The 23198-nt window shown below is 43.1% G+C and overlaps 1 protein-coding gene across 1 annotated transcript in view; it reads left to right on the plus strand.

Annotated features, from left to right (window-relative positions):
• The window catches only part of DCAF15 (DDB1 and CUL4 associated factor 15), a 173235-nt gene extending 151562 nt beyond the window's left edge, over positions 1 to 21673 (plus strand). The window contains exon 13 of the mRNA XM_069230450.1: positions 20159 to 21673. Coding sequence (XP_069086551.1) covers positions 20159 to 20214 — 56 coding nt within the window. The 3' untranslated portion in view covers positions 20215 to 21673. The remainder of the gene's footprint in view (positions 1 to 20158) is intronic.
• Positions 21674 to 23198: the final 1525 nt, after the last annotated feature.

The raw sequence follows: 23198 nt of genomic DNA on the forward strand, positions 1-23198 counted from the left end.
CTAAGTGATCGGAGAGCAAGAAGACTTGAGATGGCGTCGAAGTATAAAGAGCCCACCAACACCTTAGAGGAGGAGCAGGCACAGACGGCTGTTTCAATTCAGGACACCGACTCCGAAGCAGACTCGGATGAAGTCAGCCAACTGATCACTGCGGCTCAGCATGTGAGTACACCCTCCCCTTCACCCACAACCAAAAGACCTATTAAGGTCTTGGGTGCACCACTGCCAGAAAGCCATGGTTCCACCGAAAGAATATTGTTGGCGGGTGACCCTCGGGTTCGGTGCCGAAAAAGGCCAAGTCACCCCATCAACAGGCCACGCCTGTTTCGCTGCTGGAGTCGAGCAAACATGTTAAAAGCTCCACAGCCGAACCGATGCCCACACTCTTCGGAGTCTTAAATTCAAATCACAGACGGTATCTTCGTGACTGAAAAAATTAGGTACCATTTCTGAGCCAAAAAAAATCCTTCTACACAGAAGAGAAATGACTTTCAAGCCGTTTAAAACACAGTTCAAAGACAATTATTGAACAATCCTCCAAAGGCATAAAAACTTCTGAATATCATTCTGAGGACTCTGATATCCAGCCAATTTTGGAGGTTATGGACAGTAGACAAAGAAGGATACATATCCATAAGGAGACGGGGAAAATTGCTTCACCTCCTACACAGACCAAGAGGAAGCTGGCGTTTCAAGAGACTGATACTGCTCCACCACCAGCAAAAATATTTAAAAGAAAGAAGCCATCACCTTTGCAGCTTTCTCCACCACATTCGCCACAACTTTCTTTCTCTCCACCACCTACTACCCCACCACCATTGCCCTCACCAACACATTTTCACACCTAATCACACAGCGATACAGTGGACCCCTGGGTCTTAAATGACCCAGATCTTATACCATTAAATGACCCAGATCTCTATCCGTCCAAACCTTCACCACCAGAGGATGGTATGGTTTACACTTGGGTCACTTCTAGGGCAGCTGCATACTATGGAGTTCAGATGCATGCTGAACCATTGGAGGAGGATTTTCTTTTTAACACATTGTCCTCCACTCACTTACACTACCAATGTTTACCAATGCTGCCTAGTATGCTTAGAGATGCTGAAAACATTTAAGGAACCTGTCAAGGCTATGGTTTTAACCCCAAGAATAGATACAAAATATGAGCCTGCGCCAACCGATCAAGTTTACATCACCCAACAGGTACCGCCTTACCCTATTGTAGTTAGTGCTGCAAGGAAAAGGGGCAATAGCCAGTCTTCAGGGGTCACTCCTCCCCCTGACAAAGCAGAAAGTTTGATGCGGCTGGTAAAAGGGTAGCTACACAAGCAGCTAACCAATGGCGTATTGCCAGTTCCCAAGTCCTGTTAGCAAGGTATGACAGGGCACACTGGGATTAAATGCAAGAATTCTTGCAATATTTACCTAAAGAGCATCAGAAAAGAGCACAACAAATTGTTGCAGAGGGACAAGCAATCACTAATAATCAAATTAGATCTGCCCTTGATGCAGCTGATACTGCAGCTAGAATTATCAACACTAGCATAACAATTCATTGACCAGCATGGCTAAGATCCTCCGGGTTTGAACTCGAAATACAGCAGGCAGTGCTTAACATGCCTTTTTATAAGGAGCATCTATTTCTCAGAAAGGACTCCGACACTGCAAAAGCCATGGGAGCCCTATATACCATACCTTATTGGGGTTCCTTTCGCAAACAGTAGTTTAGGAGAGGTTTTGAATCCCAAACTACAGAGGCTTCCACCTCACAGCCTAAACAAACCCAGCAGTATTATCCAAGAGGATCATTTAGAGGCTCTTACAGAGGCTAACACTTAAGAGCCAGAGGAAAATTTAATACCTCAGAGTGTCACCACTCCCCCAAAACAATGACTCTCCCCAGAACACAATGTTCTTTTAAAACAAGAGGTACATTCTCTATTACTAAAAGGAGCAATGGAAACTGTTCCAATATCACAACAGGGAACAGGAGTATATTCACTATATTTCCTGATACCAAAAAAGGATAATACTTTCAGACCCATTCTAGATCTCAGACCTCTAAATCTATATATCCTGTCTGTAGGAAGTTGGCTCTGTATGCACTATTTCAAAGTAAGGAATAGTATGCACAGAGTCCAAGGGTTCCCCTTAGAGGTAAGATAGTGGCAAAAAGAGATAATACTAATGCTCTATTTTGTGGTAGTGTGGTCGAGCAGTAGGCTTATCAAAGGAGTAGTGTTAAGCATTTGTTGTACATACACACAGGCAATAAATGAGGAACACACACTCAGAGACAAATCCAGCCAATAGGTTTTGTTATAGAAAAATATATTTCCTTAGTTTATTTTAAGATCCACAGGTTCAAATTCTACATGTAATATCTCATTTGAAAGGTATTGCAGGTAAGTACTTTAGGAACTTTGAATAATTACAGTAGCATATATACTTTTCATATAAAACACAAATAGCTGTTTTAAAAGTGGACACAGTGCAATTTTCACAGTTCCTGGGGGAGGTAAAGTATTGTTAGTTTTAGCAGGTAAGTAAATCACCTACAGGTTTCAGTTTTGGGTCCAAGGTAGCCCACCGTTGGGGGTTCAGAGCAACCCCAAAGTTACCACACCAGCAGCTCTGGGCCGGTCAGGTGCAGAGGTCAAAGAGGTGCCCAAAACACATAGGCTTCAATGGAGAGAAGGGGGTGCCCCGGTTCCAGTCTGCCAGCAGTTAAGTACCCGCGTCTTCGGGGGGCAGACCAGGGGGGTTTTGTAGGGCACCGGGGGGGACACAAGTCCACACAGAAAGTACACCCTCAGCAGCGCGGGGGCGGCCGGGTGCAGTGTGCAAACAAGCGTCGGGTTCTCTGTAGTTTTCAATGGGAGACCAAGGGGTCTCTTCAGCGGTGCAGGCAGGCAAGGGGGGGGCTCCTCGGGGTAGCCACCACCTAGGCCAGGGAGAGGGCCTCCTGGGGGTCACTCCTGCACTGAAGTTCCGTTCCTTCAGGTGCTGGGGGCTGCGGGTGCAGGATCTTTTCCAGCCGTCGGGACTTTAGGATCTGGCAGTCGCGGTAAGGGGAAGCCTCGTGATTCCCTCTGCAGGCATCGCTGTGGGGGCTCAGGGGGGACAACTTTGGTTACTCACGGTCTCGGAGTCGCCGGAGGGTCCTCCCTGAGGTGTTGGTTCTCCACCAGTCAAGTCGGGGTCGCCGGGTGCAGTGTTGCAAGTCTCACGCTTCTTGCGGGGATTTGCAGGGGTCTTTAAATCTGCTCCTCTGTAACAAAGTTGCAGTCTTTTTGGAGCAGGGCCGCTGTCCTCGGGAGTTTCTTGTCTTTCTTGAAGCAGGGCAGTCCTCTGAGGATTCAGAGGTCGCTGGTCCTGGGGAAAGCGTCGCTGGAGCAGGTTTCTTTTAGAAGGCAGGAGACAGGCCGGTAGGTCTGGGGCCAAAGCAGTGGGTGTCTTCTTTTCTTCTTCTGCAGGGGTCTTTCAGCTCAGAAGTCCTCTTCTTCTTGTAGTTGCAGGAATCTAAATTCTTAGGTTCAGGGGAGCCCTTAAATACTAAATTTAAGGGCGTGTTTAGGTCTGGGGGGTTAGTAGCCAATGGCTACTAGCCCTGAGGGTGGGTACACCCTCTTTGTGCCTCCTCCCTGAGGGGAGGGGGGCACATCCCTATTCCTATTGGGGGAATCCTCCTTCTACAAGATGGAGGATTTCTAAAAGTCAGAGTCACTTCAGCTCAGGACACCTTAGGGGCTGTCCTGACTGGCCAGTGACTCCTCCTTGTTTTTCTCATTATCTCTCCTGGACTTGCCGCCAAAAGTGGGGGCTGGGTCCAGGGGGCGGGCATCTCCACTAGCTGGAGTGCCCTGGGGCATTGTAACAAGAAGCTTGAGCCTTTGAAGCTCACTGCTAGGTGTTACAGTTCCTGCAGGGGGAGGTGTGAAGCACCTCCACCCAGAGCAGGCTTTGTTTCTGTCCTCAGAGAGCACAAAGGCTCTCACCGCATGGGGTCAGAAACTCGTCTCTCAGCAGCAGGCTGGCACAGACCAGTCAGTCCTGCACTGAGCAATTGGGTAAAATACAGGGGGTATCTCTAAGATGCCCTCTGTGTGCATTTTTTAATAAATCCAACACTGGAATCAGTGTGGGTTTATTATTCTGAGAAGTTTGATACTAAACTTCCCAGTATTCAGTGTAGCCATTATGGAGCTGTGGAGTTCGTTTTTGACAGACTCCCAGACCATATACTCTTATGGCTACCCTGCACTTACAATGTCTAAGGTTTTGCTTAGACACTGTAGGGGCATAGTGCTCATGCACCTATGCCCTCACCTGTGGTATAGTGCACCCTGCCTTAGGGCTGTAAGGCCTGCTAGAGGGGTGACTTACCTATGCTACAGGCAGTGTGAGGTTGGCATGGCACCCTGAGGGGAGTGCCATGTCGACTTAGTCATTTTATCCCCACTAGCGCACACAAGCTGGCAAGCAGTGTGTCTGTGCTGAGTGAGGGGTCCCCAGGGTGGCATAAGATATGCTGCAGCCCTTAGAGACCTTTCCTGGCATCAGGGCCCTTGGTACCAGGGGTACCAGTTACAAGGGACTTACCTGGGTGCCAGGGTTGTGCCAATTGTGGAGACAATGGTACATTTTAGGTGAAAGAACACTGGTGCTGGGGCCTGGTTAGCAGGGTCCCAGCACACTTCTCATTCAAGTCAGCATCAGTATCGGGCAAAAAGTGGGGGGTAACTGCAACAGGGAGCCATTTCTTTACACTGTCATAACATTTTCACATGGTCACTCTACAGGACTTAATTCTTCTACTACAAAAACAAGACTACATGACTGCCTGAGATCTCAGATGCTTACTTTCATATTCCCATACGTCCAGTTCTTCGCAAATACCTAAGATTTGTAATAGCAGGCTAACATTACCAATTCAAGGTACTTCCCATCGGCATAACAGCTCCAAGTGTTTTCACAAAATGTCTAGCTGTAGTAGCAGCTCACCTCAGAAGACAACGCATACATGTCTTTCCTTATCTAGACGATTTGCTAATTAACTCAAGCAATATTATACAGTGCCAACAACACACTCCACGCACAATAGATACCCTACACACATAAGTGTTCACAATCAATTACCAGAAATTTCATCTTCAACCAGCACAGGTTCAACCTTACGTAGGTGCGATTCTCAATACTCAAAGAGCGTTAGCCCACCCAAATCCACAAAGGATACAGGCTTTTTAAAACCTCATATCACAGATACAGCCCAATCAAAGTTGCACAGTAAGATTTATCATGAAACTGTTGGGAATGATGGCATCATGCATAGCAATAGTACCGCATGCACGACTAAATGAGACCACTGCAAAAGTGTCTCATACAACTATGGTCTCTCTCAAGCACAGGGTCAATTACAGGATCTAGTGTTCCTAGACCGCCAAAATCACCAATTTCTATAATGGTGGAATCACAACAACTTAATAAAAGGGTGATCATTTCAGGACCATGTGCCTCAGACCATAATAACAACAGATGAATCAATGACAGGTTGGGGAGCGCATCTCAACAACCTAACCATACAAGGGGAATGAAATTCAACGCAATTAACTTGCCACATAAACCATTTAGAATTGTTAGCTGTGTTTCTCACCCTAAAAGCTTTTCAACCTCTCCTCAGGCACAAAAGTCGTAATAAAAACAGACAATATGACGATGTATTATCTGTAGAAACAGGGAGGAACACATTAATCTCAATTGTCCCTTCTAGCCCAAACAATATGGAAATGGGCGATTCACAATCAAATTTTCCTGCTAGAGGAATAAATCACAGTGATACACAACCAGCTAGCAGACCTACTAAGCAGGACGCAGCAACAAATGCACGAATGGGAAATTAATTCATGGGTACTTCAGTACAGTACATTCAAATGTGGGGAACTCCAGACATAGGCCTTTTCGCAACAAGCGGAAACGCAAAATGCCAAAACTTTGCATCCAGACACCCATACCCTCTGTCCAAGGGCAATGCTTTATGGATCAACTGGTCAGGGGTATTTGCCTACGCCTTTCCCCCGCTCCCATTAATTCAATTTCTGGTCAACAAACTGCTTCACACCTCTCTCACCAACAAACTTCCAGACAGACCAGATCTGTTAACACAGAACAAGGGTCAAATCAGGCATCCCAAGCCCAGTGTTCTCAACTTAGCAATTTGGATATCTACACCATCCATTAGAATGTATGGAAGTTCTAAAACAAGCATGCAAACCTATAACTAGACAATGCTATGCTAACAAGTGGAAACTGTTTACTACTGTCAGCCCAAAAATATAGACCCACTTAAAGCATCAATATAGGATATTGTATGCTACCTGCTTCATTTACAAAAAGAAAATTTAGCTTTTTCCTCTATTAAAATTCATCTTACTGCTATTTCAGCGTATTTAAAACTATACAACAAACTTCTCTCTTCAGAGTCGCTGTCATAAAAGCCTTTATGGAAGGACGTAAGCGTATTATTCCACCAAGAACCCCACCAGTTCCTGCATGGAATCTCAATATTGTACTCACAAGATTAATGGGACTGCCATTTGAGCCCATGCATTCATGTGATATTCAATTTCTCACTTGCAAAGTTGCTTTCTTAGTAGCAATTACTTCATTAAGAAAAGTGACTGAAATACAAGCGTTCGCTCTGGCAGAACCATTTTTCCAAGTACACAAACATAAAGTTGTACTTAGAACAAATCCAAAATGTTTGCCAAAAGTAGTTTCTCCTTTTCACATTAACCAATCAGCGGAATTGCCAGTCTTCTTCCAACAGCCAGACTCAACTGCTGAAAGAGCTCTTCATACACTTGTCCTTAAAAGAGCTCTAATGTACTATGTTGATAGAACAATAGAGTTTAGGAAAACTAAACCACTTTTTGTAGCTTTCCAACAGCCACATAAAGGAAATCCTATCTCTAAACAAGGATTAGCTAGATGGATTGTAAAATGTATTCAAACATATTACAGTAAAGCAAAAAGACAACTTTTGATAAGTCCTAAAGCACATTCCAATAGGAAAAAAGGTGCTTCCATGGCATTTTTAGGAGACATACCAGTGGCAGACATATGCAAAGCTGCTACATGGTCCATACCACATACATTCACAAAACATTACTGTGTGGATGTATTCTCAAAGCAACAGGCCAAGCTGTACATAAAACACTATTTCAAACCACTTCAACCCATACAGGCTAGCCCCCGCTTTATTGGGTGAAGGACTGCATTTTAGTCTGTGCACAGCATGTGTATCTGCAGTTACACATGCCATTAAACAGAAAATGTCGCCTACCCAGTCTATATCTGTTTGTGGCATGTAGTGCTGCAGATTCACATGGACCCTCCCTTCTCCCCGGAAGCCGGTTGTCATTGCAGTATTTATTTGTACATATGTGTATATATATATTTATATTTGCATGGACATCTTATTTACTTATTACATTTAGTTGGACACTTACGTTCTTTCACTCTTCTGCGGGAAAACAATCTAACAAAGGAGTCGATGGCCATGTGCACTATTACCAAGAAGAGGAGTCCCTCGATCCCATGATTCAAGAAAATATTTCTTCAAAGAAAAACAACTTGTAACACTCTGGGCCCAACACTAGATGGCGGAATATATGCACAGCATGTGAATCTGCAGTACTACATGCCACAAACAGATGTACACTGGGTAAGTGACATTTTCCATATATTTGATGGCATGTGTAGCTGCAGGTACACATGCTTTGCATAAGTTCGCCATCTAGTGTTGGGTAAGTTGTTTTTCTTCTAAGAAGCTTTTTTGAGTCATGAGATCGAGTGACTCCTCTCGGTGATAGTGTGCATGGACATCGAATCCTTTGTTAGATAGTTTTCTTTCCGCTGTTTGGTTTGGACGTGTTCCCTCTTGCTTCAGTAGATCTCAGTCGGTACTATCTGAACTTTTCTATCTTTTCCTTTAACGTCTGTATAGTTTTCAAACATGTTTTCCTAACTATACTCAATCTGACTGTAGCGTTGGGATCAATTAAACTCCCATCGGGCACCCACACCCTTCTCGGGCTCACTGCGTCACAGGCTCATGGATCGTACTCTGTTTTGATTCTGCCCTCGGTGCCACGCCAAGTTACCCTACACCAACCAACACTCGGTGTGCAGCCTCTCTCCAAATCATAAGGAGGAAACCTGTGAGGCGTGCTGATCCCTCTGATCCAAGAAGACTTTGTGATATCGAAGAGCGCGACAACTAGAAAGGGCATCGAAGTTAATAGAACAAACACCCAACATTTTCGGTGAGGAACAGGCGCAGACTGCAGTTTCCATCGCAGACACAGATTCCGACCGTGAATCAAATGGGGACAGACAAGTTATTCCTGCAGCACAGTACGTGAGTACGCCAGCCCCCTCCTATAACCAAAAACATTTTATAAAGTCAGCACAGAAGGCCTTGGGTCCACCAATGTTTGCTGGCCATGGTCGTTTGGTCGAATGCATTTTGGCCTTCTATGACACCGAACCTGAGAGCCAGTCGTCGAGATGTAATTTTCACAAACAGACTACCACGCCTGTTTCGGAATCTCGTAAGATGGAAGCTTCCACTTTGGAACCAAAACGTCTATATACCACCTCAAAGCTGAAGCATCCAAGCCTCCTTTTCGGAGCTGAAAAAACTTCCATCTGCTTCAGGGACCACATTTTCAGCCCGTTTAAAGCAGTCCATCACCAATCTTTCGGAGCATACGTTTGTGGGAAGTAGACATGTTCCATCTTCAGAGGTGTCAACAGACATTAGGCCCATTCTTGAGGTCCTGGACCATAAACAGAGGAAAATAAAAATCCAAAAGGATACAGAGAAAATTGCCTCCCCTCCTCTTATAACTAAGAGGAAACTGTCATTCCAAGAAAGTTTGGAATCTGGGCCTTCACAGGTGAAAACATTTAAGCACAAGGAGAAGCCAAAGACAGTGCATCAGCCTTCTCAACTGCATTCACCTCTCCTTCCCCACCACCTGACACACCACCACCCTCACCCACACAGTTTTCTGCACAATCTCCTATCTTCTCACATGGGATTATATGGGTGACAATCCTTATAATATAGACCCATGGGATATGTCAATTCCATCTAATCACCCTAATCTGTATCCCGTAAGGCCATCTCCACCTGAAGACACCACTGCCTATAATCGTCATTGCTAGAGCAGCCACATAGCACAATGTGCAGCTTCACTCTGAGCCCATAGAGGATGATTTCATATTCAGCACCCTATCCTCTACACACAAACAGTGTCAATGTTTGCCGATGCTACCAGGCATGCTAAAATATGCTGATAAAATTTTTAAAGAGCCGGCAAAGGATAGGGTATTAACACCTAGGGTGGATAAAAAATATAAAGCTGCACCATCAGATCCAATTTTTATAACACAATTGCCACCTGGTTCCATTGTGGTCAGTGCAGCTAGGAAAAGGGAAAATAATCCACAGGGGATGCTCCTCCACCTTATAAAGCCGCAAATTCGTTGCAGCAGGCAAGAGTGGCAACTCGAGCTGCAAATCAGTGGGGAATTGCCAACTCCCAAACTCTTTAAGCCAGGTATGACAGGGCCCATTGGGACAAAATTCAGGAGTTCCTTCAATATCTCCCCACAGAACACCAAAAGAGGGCACAGCAGGTAGAAGGACAAACTATTGCCAACAATCAAATGAGATCCGCCCTAGACGCAGCTGACACTGCAGCTAGGGGAATTAATACTAGTGCGATGATCAGAAGGCATGCTTGGTTGGCGTCCTCAGGTTTCAAACTGGAAATACAGCAAGCTGTTCTTAATATGCCATTTAATAAACAACTATTTTGACCTGAGGTGGATACCCCCATTGAAAAATTAAAAAAGGACTCTGATAGAGCAGAGGTCATTGGTGCTCTTTAAACACCTTTTTGGGGCATTTTTCTTAAGCCCCAGTTCAGTGGGGGTTTAAAACATCAAACATCAGAAGCCTCTGTCAAAACAGAAACAGGGACAACAGTATTATTCAACAGGATCTTTCAGGGGTTTCTATAGAGGACACAGTTTTTTCAGAGGCAGGGGCAAATCCACTGCCACAAGAGGTGCCTCCACCTCATCAAAACAGTGACTTTCTCTGCATCCCCACACAGCACACATGTCCTGTAGGAGGAAGACTGCAACATTTCTACCATCATTGGCAACAAATTACATCAGATCAATGGGTACAGTCAATTATACACAATGGTCATTGTCTAGAACTCATCTCTACTCCACCAAACATTCCCTCTCATTCACACAGGCTTTCTCTCCAGAACACATTGTTCTGCTAAAAGCAGAGGTAGAATCTCTACCACTCAGTGGTGCAATAGAGGTATTACCCATCAGTCAACAAGGAACAGGAGTATATTCTCTAAACTTCCTCATACCAAAAAAGGATGGGACTTTCAGACCAATCTTCGATCTCAGGCCTCTCAGTCAGTATATTCTCTCAGAGCATTTCCACATGGTCACTCTACGGTAAGCCATCCCCTTGTTACAAAAACAAGACTACATTAGATCTAAAAGATGCTTACTTCCATATTCCTATACATCCAGCACACCACAAATACTTAAGGTTTGTAATAGCAGGCAAGCACTACCAATTCAAAGTGCGACCCTTTGGAGTAACAACAGCACCAAGGATATTTACCAAATTCCTAGCAGTGGGTGCTGCAAACCTCAGAAGACCGTATATACAGGTCTTTCCCTATCTAGATGAGTGGCTAATAAAAGCCACTACCATTAAAACTTCAATACCACACACAATCAATACCCTACACAGTCCAGGGTTCACAATCCGTTACCAGAAGTCTCCCATTCAGCCAGCGCAAATACAACCATATCAGGGAGAAATTCTCAACACTGTCAGCATTAGCCTACCCAAACCCACAGAGAATTCAAGCGTTCCACAGTCTCATATTAACTGCAATACAATCAAACCTATACAGTAAGATTTATCATGAAACTCTTGAATGATGGCATCCTGCATATCAGTAGTGCCCAATGCACGTCTAAACATGAGACCCTGCAACAATGTCTCCCAACAGTGGTCTCAGGCACAGTGTCAACTTTGCGATCTAGTGTTGTTGGACCACCAGACTTAAAACTGTCTGCAGTGGTGGAATCACACCAACTTATCAAAGGGGCGGTCATTTCAGGACCCTGTGCCAGAGACCATAATCACCACGAATGCATCAATGACAGGTTGGGGAGCCCATTTCAACAATCTTACAATACAGGGAGAATGGGACTCAATCCAGCAGACTTACCACATAAACCACTTGGAATTGCTGGCAGTGTTCTTAGCAATCAAAGCATTCCAACCACGGATCACACACAAAACAGTGTTAATAAGGACAGACATGACAACAATGTATTATCTACAGAAACTGGGGGCACACATTCATCTCAATTTCCCTTCTAGCATAGACAATTTGGAAATGGGAGTATATCCCAGGGATACACAACCAATTAGCGGACCTCTTAAGCAGGATGCAGCAACAAATACACGAATGGGGGATTCACCCACAAGTAATTCAACACTACTTTCACATGTGGGGAACACCAGACACAGACCTTTTCGCAACATTTGAAAATGCGAAATGCCCAAACTTTGCATCCAGGTACCAACACCCTCAATTCAGGGGCAATGCTCTTTGGATCAATTGGTCAGGGATATTTGCTTATGCTTTTTCCCCTCTCCCTCTAATTCCATTTCTAGTTAACAAGATTTGTCACACCTCTCCTAGTATGATACTCATAGCTCCCACCTGGGCACGTCAACACTGGTACACGATACTGTTGGATCGGTTTGTAGTACCACATCACAAACTCCCAAACAGACCAGACCTATTGACTCAAAGGTCAGCTCAGGCATCCCAGTCCCAATATTCTCAACCTGGCAATTTGGCTCCTGAGGTCATAGAGCTTGGATATCTACTGTTTCCATCAGAATGTATAGATATTCTAAAGGAGGCATGTAAACCTACAACTAGACACTGCTATGCGGTTAAATGGAAACGTTTTGTATGTTACTGTCAACCCAAAAACATTAATCCACTCAGCATCAGTACAGGATAATGTATGTTGTTTGCTTTATTTACAAAAAGCAAATCTTGCGTATCCATCTATTAAAATTAATTTAACAGTAATATCAGCCTACCTCCAAAGCATTACAATTCCTGCCATAAAAGCTTTTATGGAGGGGCTTAAGAGTTATTCCACCTAGCGCTCCAGCCTGGAATTTTAACATTGTGCTTACAAGGCTTATGGGTCCACCATTTGAACCTATGGATTCTTGCGCTCTTCAATTTCTATCATGGAAAGTTGCTTTCTTAGTAGCAATTACTTTTGTGAAATCCAGGCATTCACTTTAGAAGAACTTTTCTTCCAATTCACAAGCACAAAATAGTACTCAGGACAAATCAAAAATTTCTACACAAAGTGGCTTCAACATTTCACATCAATCAAATTGCTAGTCTTCTTTCCACAGCCAGATTCAGTTGTTGAAAGAGCTCTGCACACTCTTGATGTCAAAGGAGCTCTTATGTACTATATAGACAGAACAAAAGATTTCAGAAAATCTAAACACATTTTTTGTGGCTTTTCAACAGCCTCATAAGGGTAATCCCATTTCAAAATAAGGATTAGCAAGATGGATAGTAAAGTGTATTCAGACTTGCTGTCTCAAAGCTAAAAGGCAACTATTAGAAACTCCTAAAGCACATTCTACTAGAAAGAAAGGAGCTTCAATAGCATTCTTAGGAAATATACCAATGGCAGACATATGCAAAGAAGCCACATGGTCTACAACACACACATTTACAAAACACTATTGTGTGGATGTGTTGTCTTGTCAGCAAGCAAATGTTGGTCAAGAAGTGCTTAAAACACTATTTCAAACTACTCCAACTCCTATAGGCTAGCCACTGCTTATTTTAGGAGTGGACTGATTTACAGTCTATGCAAAGCATGTGTATCTGCAGCTACACATGCCATTGCATGGACAATTTCACTTACCTAGTGTACATCTGTTCGTGGCATGTTGTGCTGCAGATTCACATGCATTCTCACTCCTCAGAAGCCTGTAGCCGTTATGGTACTTTATTATGTAAATATGTATATACATTGCATGGACATCTTCTTTTCTTACTATATATATATATATATATATATATATATATATATATGTGCATATACAATTCTTCACTCCTTACTTCACCCTTCTGCGGGAAAACAATCTAACAAAGGACTTGATGTCCATGCGTGCGCTGTCACCGAAAGGAGGAGTCACTCGATCTTGTGACTCGATAGCTTCTTCGAAGAAAAACAACTTGTAACACTCCGAGCCCAACAATAGTTTGCGAACTTATGCAAAGCATGTGAATCTGCAGCACTACATGCCAAGAACAGATGTACACTAGGTAAGTGATATTATATATATATATATATATATATATATATATATGTGTGTGTTCGGTGGCATGTGTAGCTGCAGATACACATGCTGTTCATTATACTTCTGCCATCTATTGTTGGGCTCGGAGTGTTACAAGTTGTTTTTCTTCGAAGAAGTGTTTTTTTTAGTCACGGGATCGAGTGACTCCTCCTCTTCGGTTCCATTGCGCCTGGACATCGACTCCATGTTAGATTGCTTTCTTTCCGCCGTCGTGTTCAGACATGTTTCCTTCCGCTCTGAAAGTTCGATTCTGAAAACTTAAATGTCTTATTTTTGTCGGTATTGTATCGATAGGGTTTACATCTTCCATCAACACATCGGTACCATTGGAGAAGACAACTTTACTCGCCCTTTGGGGCGCTTGTGCCCAACTCGGGCCTAGTCGGGCTGACCGCGTGGAAGCCTCATGGATCGGACTCCATTCCAATTCTGTCCTCGGTGCCACGCAAAATTCCCTTATACAGATCAACATCTCGTCTGTAATCTTTGCCTTTCCCCAGATCATCGGGAAGAAAATTATGAGGCCTGTCAATCCTTCCGGTCTAAAAAGATGCTTTAAAACAGGAGGGCACGGAGACTCGAGATGGTGTCCAGAAGCTCCGAACATCTCGACGTGGAGGAGGAAGAGATCATGCAGACAGCAGTCTCCGTCTGAGGTTGTGACTCTGACCAGGAATCCGAGGAAGACAGACAGGTCACGGCAAGACAGTACCCCTGCCCCTGTACCATCACAAAGACCAAAACATAAGGCCTTGAGTACGCCACTGCCGGAAGGCCATGGCTCGGCCCGCAAAAACACATCCGATGACCAAACTGCCAGTTCGGCACCGAAAAAGGCCACTCCTCCGAAACCATCGGAGTCAATAAAAGGCACTGTGCCCGACTAGAGTAAACATAATTTTTCGGAGTCGGAAAATTGTGAATCCCTTTCGGAGCCGAGAACATCGACTACACCATCTTTTTCGATACCGAAAAGAACGACTTCGGAACCGAAAAGAGCAGGATACACAGAGGAACATGGACTTTCAAAAAGACTAAAAGAAAGCCACAAAACCTCTGAAGAGGAGACTCAAGTACAGCCAATACTTGAAGTAATGGATGAGAGGCAAGCCAGGATTCATATCTACAAGGAAACCGGCAGAATCCTAACAGCACCTCCTCTAAAACCCAAGAGGAAGTTAGCCTTTCAGGAGGAATTGGACACTATGCAGCCTCCAGCTAAAGTGCCAAAGCCGAAGGAGAGACCACCACCTCCTCAATTTTCTCCTCCTCATTCTCCTCTTCACTCCACACCTGTATACCTCTCCTCCTACCAGTCCTACACCAGTGCAGTCACCATCACATTCTTTTGACTCACAACAGGACAATGTAGATCCAAGGGATCTTTATGATCCAAATCCCATTCCCAACAACGACCCAGACTGCTATCCCTCTAAGCCTTCACCACCTGAGGATAGCACGGTGTACAATCAGGTTTTAGCTAGGGCTGCAGCATACCATGGTGTCACCATGCACACTGAACCGTTGGAGGAGGATTTTTTGTTTTTGTCCCTCCCCACGCTCCCAGGCATGCTAAAACACGCAGGTCAAATATTTAATGAGCCAGTTAAGGCAAGGATAATTACGTCCAGGATACAGAAAAAATACAAACCACCTCCCTCTGATCCTGATTACATAACTCAACATATTCCTCCAGATTCGGTGGTAGTAAGCGCAGCCAGAAAAGGGGCAAACTCAGTCATCAGGTGATGCACCCCCACCAGACAAAGAAAGCAGGAAGTTTGATGCTGCAGGGAAGAGAGTTGCATTCCAAGCAGCGAGTCAGTGGAGGATAGCTAACTCACAAGCGCTGTTAGCTAGATACGTCACGGCCCATTGGGATGAGATGCAAGACATAATTCTGCATCTCCCCAAAGAACATCAAAAAAGGTCAAGGCAAATAGTGGAGGAAGGCAAGCCATCACCAATATTCAAATTAGATCTGCCCTAGACGCAGCAGACACCGATGTGAGGAGTGTCAATACTGCTGTAACAATGAGGCATGCATGGCTCAGGCCCTCTGGTTTTAAACCCGAAATACAGCAAGCAGTGTTAAATATGCCTTTCAATAAAAAACTACTTTTTGGCCCAGAAGTTGACACTGCAATTGAGAAATTGGGCAAAGATTCAGACACTGCAAAGGCAATGGGTGCACTATACACCACACCATGCAGGGGATCCTTTCGGAAACCTTAGTTTAGAGGTGGATTTAGAGCACAAATAACAGCAGAGGCATCCACATCACAGGCAAAACCAACCTACCAACTGCAATACCAATGAGGTAGTTTTAGGGGCACATGTAGGGGGCAGTATCCCAAAAATAGAGAAGTTTCAAACAGTTCCGCACCAATTTGCAAAACATTACCACAGACAATTTGGTACTATCAATTATCTGCAATGGTTATTGCCTAGAAATGATACAAACTCTCCCAAACATTCCACCAAAACACAAACTATCCACAGAACATATCAATCTGTTACAGGAAGAAGTCAAATCTCTATTACTCAAACAAGGAATAGAACCCGTCCCACAAGATCAAGTAGGCACAGTAGTTTATTCTCTATACTTCCTGATTCCCAAAAAAGATGGCACCCTCAGACCAACATTAGATCTCAGGACCCTCAATGTTACATCCAACATTTGTACATGGTAACTCTTCAAGATGTTATCCCACTACTCCAAAAACACGATTTTATGGCAACATTGGACCTTAAGGATGCGTATTTTCATATACCCATCCATCCTGCGCACAGAAAATATCTCAGGTTTGCCATTCAAGGAAAGCACTATCAGTTCAAAGTGTTGCCCTTCAGAATAAGAACAGCACCATGGGTGCTCACAAAGTGCCTAGCGGTAGTCGCAGCCTACCTAAGACAACATATACATGCCTTTCCATAGCTAGACGATTGGCTAATAATATCAGTCATATGCAGTGTCAAAACCATACACATTGTTATACAAACCCTGCACACGCTAGGGTTCTCAAATTACCAAAAATCGCATCTACAACCTACACAAATACAACAGTATCTGGGTGCAATACTAAACACTCAAAAAGCGCTAGCATGTCCAAATACGCAAAGAATACAAGCATTCCAAGACATAATCACACAGATACAGACAAATCAACAGTACACTGTCAGATTTGTCATGAAGATTTTAGGGATGATGGCATCATGTATTGCAGTTGTTCCACACACGAGACTAAACATGCAGCCCTTACAACAGTGCCTTGCACAACAATATTCACAGGCACATGGTCAACTTCAAGATCTAGTGTTGATAGACCGCCAAACATGCATGTCCCTTCAGTGGTGGAATTCCACAAATCTAAACAAAGGCCGGCCATTTCAAGACCCTCTGCCTCAGACCATAATTACAACAGATGCATTGATGATTGGGTGGGGACCTCACCTCAACAGTCACAACATTCAATGCCAATGGGATGCAAAACACAAACAGCTACACATAAATCACTTGGAATTGTTAGCTGTCTTCCTAGCACTCAAAGCTTTTCAGCCTCTTCTCACACAAAAGAATGTCCTTATCAAAACCAACATAACAACCATGTATTACCTAAACAAACAAGGAGGGACACATTTGTCCCAACTCTCCCTTCTAGCCCTGAAAAATTGGAAGTGGGCAATCCACAACCAAATTCACCTGGTAGCACAATACATTCCAGCAATACACAACCAATTGGCAGATGTTCTCAGCAGAAATCATCAACAGACACACGAGTGGGAAATTCACCCTCAAGTATTTCAAAACTACTTTCAACAATGGGGAACACCAAACATTGATCTGTTCGCCACAAGCGAAAACGCAAAATGCCAAAACTTCGCATCCAGACACCCACGTCTCCTATCCAAGGGCAATGCTCTATGGATCAATTGGTCAGGGATATTTGCTTACGCTTTTCCCCCTCTCCCACTCATTCTGTTTGTGGTCAACAAATTGCTCAAACCACACTCAGTATGATACTCATAGAACCAACGTGGGCATGTCAACCGTGGTACACAACATTGTTAGACCTGTCAGTAGTACCACACTCCAAACTCCCAAACAGACCAGACCTGTTGACACAAAACAAAGGACAAATCAGGCACCCAAATTCCAACACTCAATCTGGCGATATGGCTCCTGCGCTCATAGAGTTTGGATATGTACAACTACCATCAGAATGTATGGACGTTTTTAAACAAGCAAGAAAACCCACTACTAAACAGTGCTATGCTAACAAATGGAAAATATTTGTAGATTACTGTCAATCTAAACAGATTGACTCTCTTACAGCATCAATACAAGATATTGTATGCTATTTACTTCATTTACAGAAATAAAATTTAGCATTCTCTTCCATAAAAATACATCTCACTGCAATTTTAGCATATTTACAAAATATACAGCACAGCTCCTTATTTAGAGTTCCTGTTATTAAAGCATTCATGGAAGGCTTAAAACGCATCATTCCACCCAGGACACCGCCAGTTCCCCCTTGGAATTTAAACATAGTCCTTAAGCGACTTATGGGCCCTCCATTTGAACCTATGCACTTATACCAAATGCAATTCTTAACATGGAAGCTTGCCTTCCTAGTCGCAATTACGTCATTGCGGAGAGTCAGTGAAATTCAAGCTTTCACAATTGAGGAACCGTTCATACAAGTACATAAAGTTGTACTACGAACTAACCCTAAATTCCTTCCTAAAGTAATATCACCCTTTCATATCAGTCACAGTGGAACTACCAGTCTTCTTCCCACAGCCAGATTCTGTATCAGAAAGAGCTCTGCATACATTAGATATTAAAAGAGCTCTAATGTACTACATAGATGGAACAAAACCATTCAGGAAAACTAAACAGCTATTTTGTAGCTTTTCAAAAACCTCATACTGGTAACCCCATTTCAAAACAAGGTTTAGCAAGATGGATAGTAAAATGCATCCAAACATGTTACCTTAAAGCTAAAAGACAACTCTTAGTTGCACCTCAAGCACATTCCACAATGAAAAAAGGGGCTACAATGGCCTTCTTAGGTGTTTGGCTGCGAGCTAACACTGTATAAGGGTCGGAGATGGGGGAGGTTGTTGAGAATGTTCCGTTTTTGTTCCTCACGTCTCTTTCCCTTACCACGTATGTTAAATGATTGACTAAAGTGCCTTGCATTTGTTGATGGTTTTTGGTTTTAGTGCCTCACAACTTTGGATATTGTTTGACAGTCGTGCCTGGAAGCTATTGTAACCTGCCATTGTCTTTCTTCATCTATCCTATCATCAAAACCTAAGGGAATCCATCTGACAGGGAAGGCCCCTCTAATGTTCTATGATGTTTGATATGTCATGTTACCGACTCCCCTTCTCTTCTTAGGGTGCAAATTACTTGCTTGAGCTTATACTTTTGACATGACATAAGAGGCTAACACTAGATTTATAAAAAGGAGTACATATACACACACAAGGTTTTACTGACTAAATGCAGAGCATAGATATGTAAAATTTATAATAAAAACATTTAGCCCATGTCCAAAGGGAGGATTTCTGAGAGTGATCAACTGGTGGGAGTGCATTCAGAAATGTTAACGTCCTTATGATGATAAAAAGGCAGTCGAGTTCTGCATAAACAACCATGCATAATGACCTATTTCCGGCGATGTTGCTGCTCCAGAGTAACCGATTGAATAGACTTTTCTCCGTTCCGTTCAAAAGAAAACTGCACATCTGCAGTTTTCAGTTTTTGTGGGTGACTCTAAGGGAGGTGGGCACACTCTTGAGAGCTTGCTCTGCGGCCTATGTGCCACTCTTGTGCACTATTACACTGTGTTGGGTTTAATGATAAAAAACATTTTGAGCCAGGTGGTCAATGCTGAATTATTGGGGGTAGCTGGAGAGGCTACGTCTGCCCTACACCAGAACTGTTGCAATGCCGAGCCCTGGTCATCCATCGAGATGCACTTTTGGTGTTCTGCAATTGTAACAATCTTTTTGCCTAATCAGATGTAGAGGTTGATCAGCGCCGTACAAGACTGGCACCTAAGTTCTGGGGTAGGTGAAGCAAATTAATAGTAATGACAATACTTGAAATCCGTTAATCGGTAAATAAACGCAAGAAGTGCCACTTGTTAAACAAACCTCACCGGAGTTTTGCAGTGCATGTGGTATAAGTAAAAAAAAAAAAAAAAAAAGCTTGAGATTACAATTTAGGAAAGGATGAATGGATCAGTGAAATGTAGAGAACATCAAAGGAATGGATAGCAGGTGCAAGAAGAGATCTATTATTTTCATAGTGGATTTTAACAAACTGCTGATGCTTTACTTAATACCTTACTGCTCTGCTGCCTGGTTGGTACTTAAATCATTTAAGCACGTGAGTACTTTAAAGCAACTTAAATTCTGGTCTACCCCAATCTTCTATAGTTAAAAGGACATTCATGGCACCTGTCTGCCAAACTGCAGTTTGCCTTTTATAATTGTAAGCTGTGCCGCCCTTGTATCATTTCATCATGCTGCCTTTCCCTTACCTAGTGCACGCTGATTCTCATTATATTCTCTTAATGTCTGGTTTCTTTTCTCCTAAAGGTTGCTCCTTGAAGGTTTTGGCCGACAACGTGCGCTACACGTGGATTGTATTGTAATGGGACACAGCTGACACAGAGACATGGCTTTGAATTCTAGAAACTTTGGCAAAGATTTCCGGCCATCTAAAAACACTACCTCCTCGAGATTTGTTGTTTTGTTCCTTATTGCACAGCTTTTCTTCGAGTAGATCCTGTGGTTGCTCTCTGGAAATCGATAGCAACTGTAAATGCCGTTTAAAAATGCATGCATGTACACTTATGATGGGCAAAGGCTAAATAATGGAGGAGGGGAAAAGAATTTCAGCTAGGATACAGTCCCATGGATTAGCACTGTTATTGCTTTTTTGAGCTTTGTGGTAATTGTTTCTTCTGAAAAGATACAGGATGCGTCTGTATTTTTTTCAGGTTTCCCAGGGCCTGAGTGTAAGGGAATGCTGTGCTCCTTCCCATGATGTTTTCCCCAGATGTAGTCTGTAGTTTGTCGGACAGGTTAATTGCTTTGACCACTAAAAACGTCCATGTGTCATGTTTTCATTCTGGAATTCGATGCCGTCGATTCAGTCCAGCCCTGTCCGAAGGATTGAGAGAGGGGTAGAGTATCGATGTTCGTAAAGATGGATTTGGATCTGCTCTGGAAGAAGCCAGTAAACCCATAAAATACCTGCACTTTGTGTCCAGTAAATGGTATAGCTTAACCCTTTTCAATATAGCAATGATGGTGGAAGGAGGCTTCTGCTTCGTGGCATAGGTTCTTGGCTTTTGAGGCAGCTTGCTGATCTGACTTATGACTAGGAACCCTTTATCTCCTTGTGCCATTCCACAGATGTCTTGAAGAAGCCCGTGAGGCATTGGTCTTGTACATGCCCCTTGGATCTCTTAATCCAGCAAAATAATTACGTTTTGCACAAAAAATGTGTATATTTCTCTCTCTCTCTCTCCTCTCTCTCTCTCTCCTCTCTCCTCTCTCCTCTCTCCTCTCTCCTCTCTCCTCTCTCCTCTCTCCTCTCTCCTCTCTCCTCTCTCCTCTCTCCTCTCTTCTCTTCTCTCTCTTCTCTCTCTTCTCTCTCTTCTCTCTCTTCTCTCTCTTCTCTCTCTTCTCTCTCTCCTCTCTCTCCTCTCTCTCCTCTCTCTCCTCTCTCTCCTCTCTCTCCTCTCTCTCCTCTCTCTCCTCTCTCTTCTCTCTCTTCTCCCTCTTCTCCCTCTTCTCCCTCTTCTCCCTCTTCTCCCTCTTCTCCCTCTTCTCCCTCTTCTCCCTCTTCTCCCTCTTCTCTCTCTTCCTCTCTTCTCTCTCCATAGAGATCCAGCTTGCTATAGACCAATATGTTTGTTTTAATATCATTACATTGGTGTAGATATTGTAACCTACATTCATGGTCAGTCTAACTATTTAGATGTAGAAAGCTTTCTTGTAAGTCCTGAACCATTGCCATAGAACACATTCCTTTGCAAGTCCCATACTTCTCTGACTGTATTGATGTAATAAAATAAAAAATGCTTCTTGGCAAGTCCCACCAAACTCCGTGTTCATGTGGGACACATTTTTGTTTTACACCATCACAACACATTTAGTGTTCATTGGAACATCGCCTGCTCTTCCAATTCCTATACCATCTATTATAGTTGTCCCCATCCAGATTTTTCTATCTCCTCTTTCCATCTGTGATGTTACTTATTTAGAGACTATTTAACAATAGGTGGGTTGCATAAAATTCACAGCTGATCTTATTTGTTATGATTTGCTATGGGGTGACCCTGTACATTTCAAGAAATTGGCTAACCTATTTACTTGCGCAGTTCACTCTTGAGTTTGTGCAAAACCTCTAATCTTCTGCAGTCACACAGGGCACCACCCATCAGGAATTTTGCATGTGTGTTGCCCATATAGTGATCTAGTTATTTTTATTTTGGGGGGATGGGGGGTGAGATAGACTGGATTTACATTGCACATGATGTGGTTGTGGAACATTGGGTGCCTCTGGGCTGGGAAGAACAAATGATGGTCTTCAGGTGTTTGAAACCATCACTTCTAGTTATGGGGTTACTCCTTGTTGCCTACCATTTTGGTCTCCGATTTTGGAGTACTGTAATGACCTGTTGGGTTGGAGTGACCTTGATGGTTTTAAGTTAGTGCCCTTCTGTTTATTGGTTTCACTTGAATGACCACCACCACCATTATGGGACTGCCCTCCATTTAAGAGATGTAACTTTTGAGTTCTGAGTTGATATTGGTCCGTTAACTCTTATTTTCCTTTGTCGTTAGGCAGTTTTTAAATTGGGAGTTTGAGGCGTTTTTTTTTTTTTTTTTTGCTTGTTACCATTGTTTCTCTCTCATCTACGTTTAATAAATGTTTGATTTCACAAGCTGTTTTCTTGCAAGTTTTTAAATCAACTTTGTTTTTGTAATGTGCAAGGTCAAGGAACACCAGACGTTAGCAATGTTTTGGACTGGTACTTTTGAGTACACAATTAATAGCATTACCATTGAAAAATCAGGCTTTTCAAGACCAAGAATAAAATTAACCTTGACAAGTACATTTTTGAGTAAGGAGATCAGGGACCTTTTTATCACCGACATTGCTTGCTCGTTTATCACTACCAAGAATTCTCTCCTTTCTGAATGTTTTGCTTATTTTGTTGCATACAAACCTGGCAATTCTATAAATTTCATTTTAACATGTATAAAATGAGATATCATGCCACAGGCCATAAAGATAGAAAAGGAAGCGAAACAGACTAGCATAATATCTTGCGACAAGTAGCATTAGTGTTATTCAATTGTCTACATGCTTTTTCTATACTCGTGCAGCGTCTGTACTGCGAAACTTCAGCATAACTAATTTCTGATAAGCACATAGTGGGTTCCAGTACTCAAACCCTTTGGTCATGCAATTGTGTGCTTAGGTCTTTTTGATCATTGTGTGCACTTTTTTGTACTGAAGTACTAGTACACAGGACATTTTTCCCCCATGGTTACTCCTGGTCATTATGGGAGCCCTTTGGCATTCTTCCTTGACTTTTGCTTTTTTTTTTTTTTTTTTTTT

This window comes from Pleurodeles waltl, chromosome 4_2 (assembly GCF_031143425.1).
Source record: "Pleurodeles waltl isolate 20211129_DDA chromosome 4_2, aPleWal1.hap1.20221129, whole genome shotgun sequence".
Taxonomy (NCBI): domain Eukaryota; kingdom Metazoa; phylum Chordata; class Amphibia; order Caudata; family Salamandridae; genus Pleurodeles; species Pleurodeles waltl.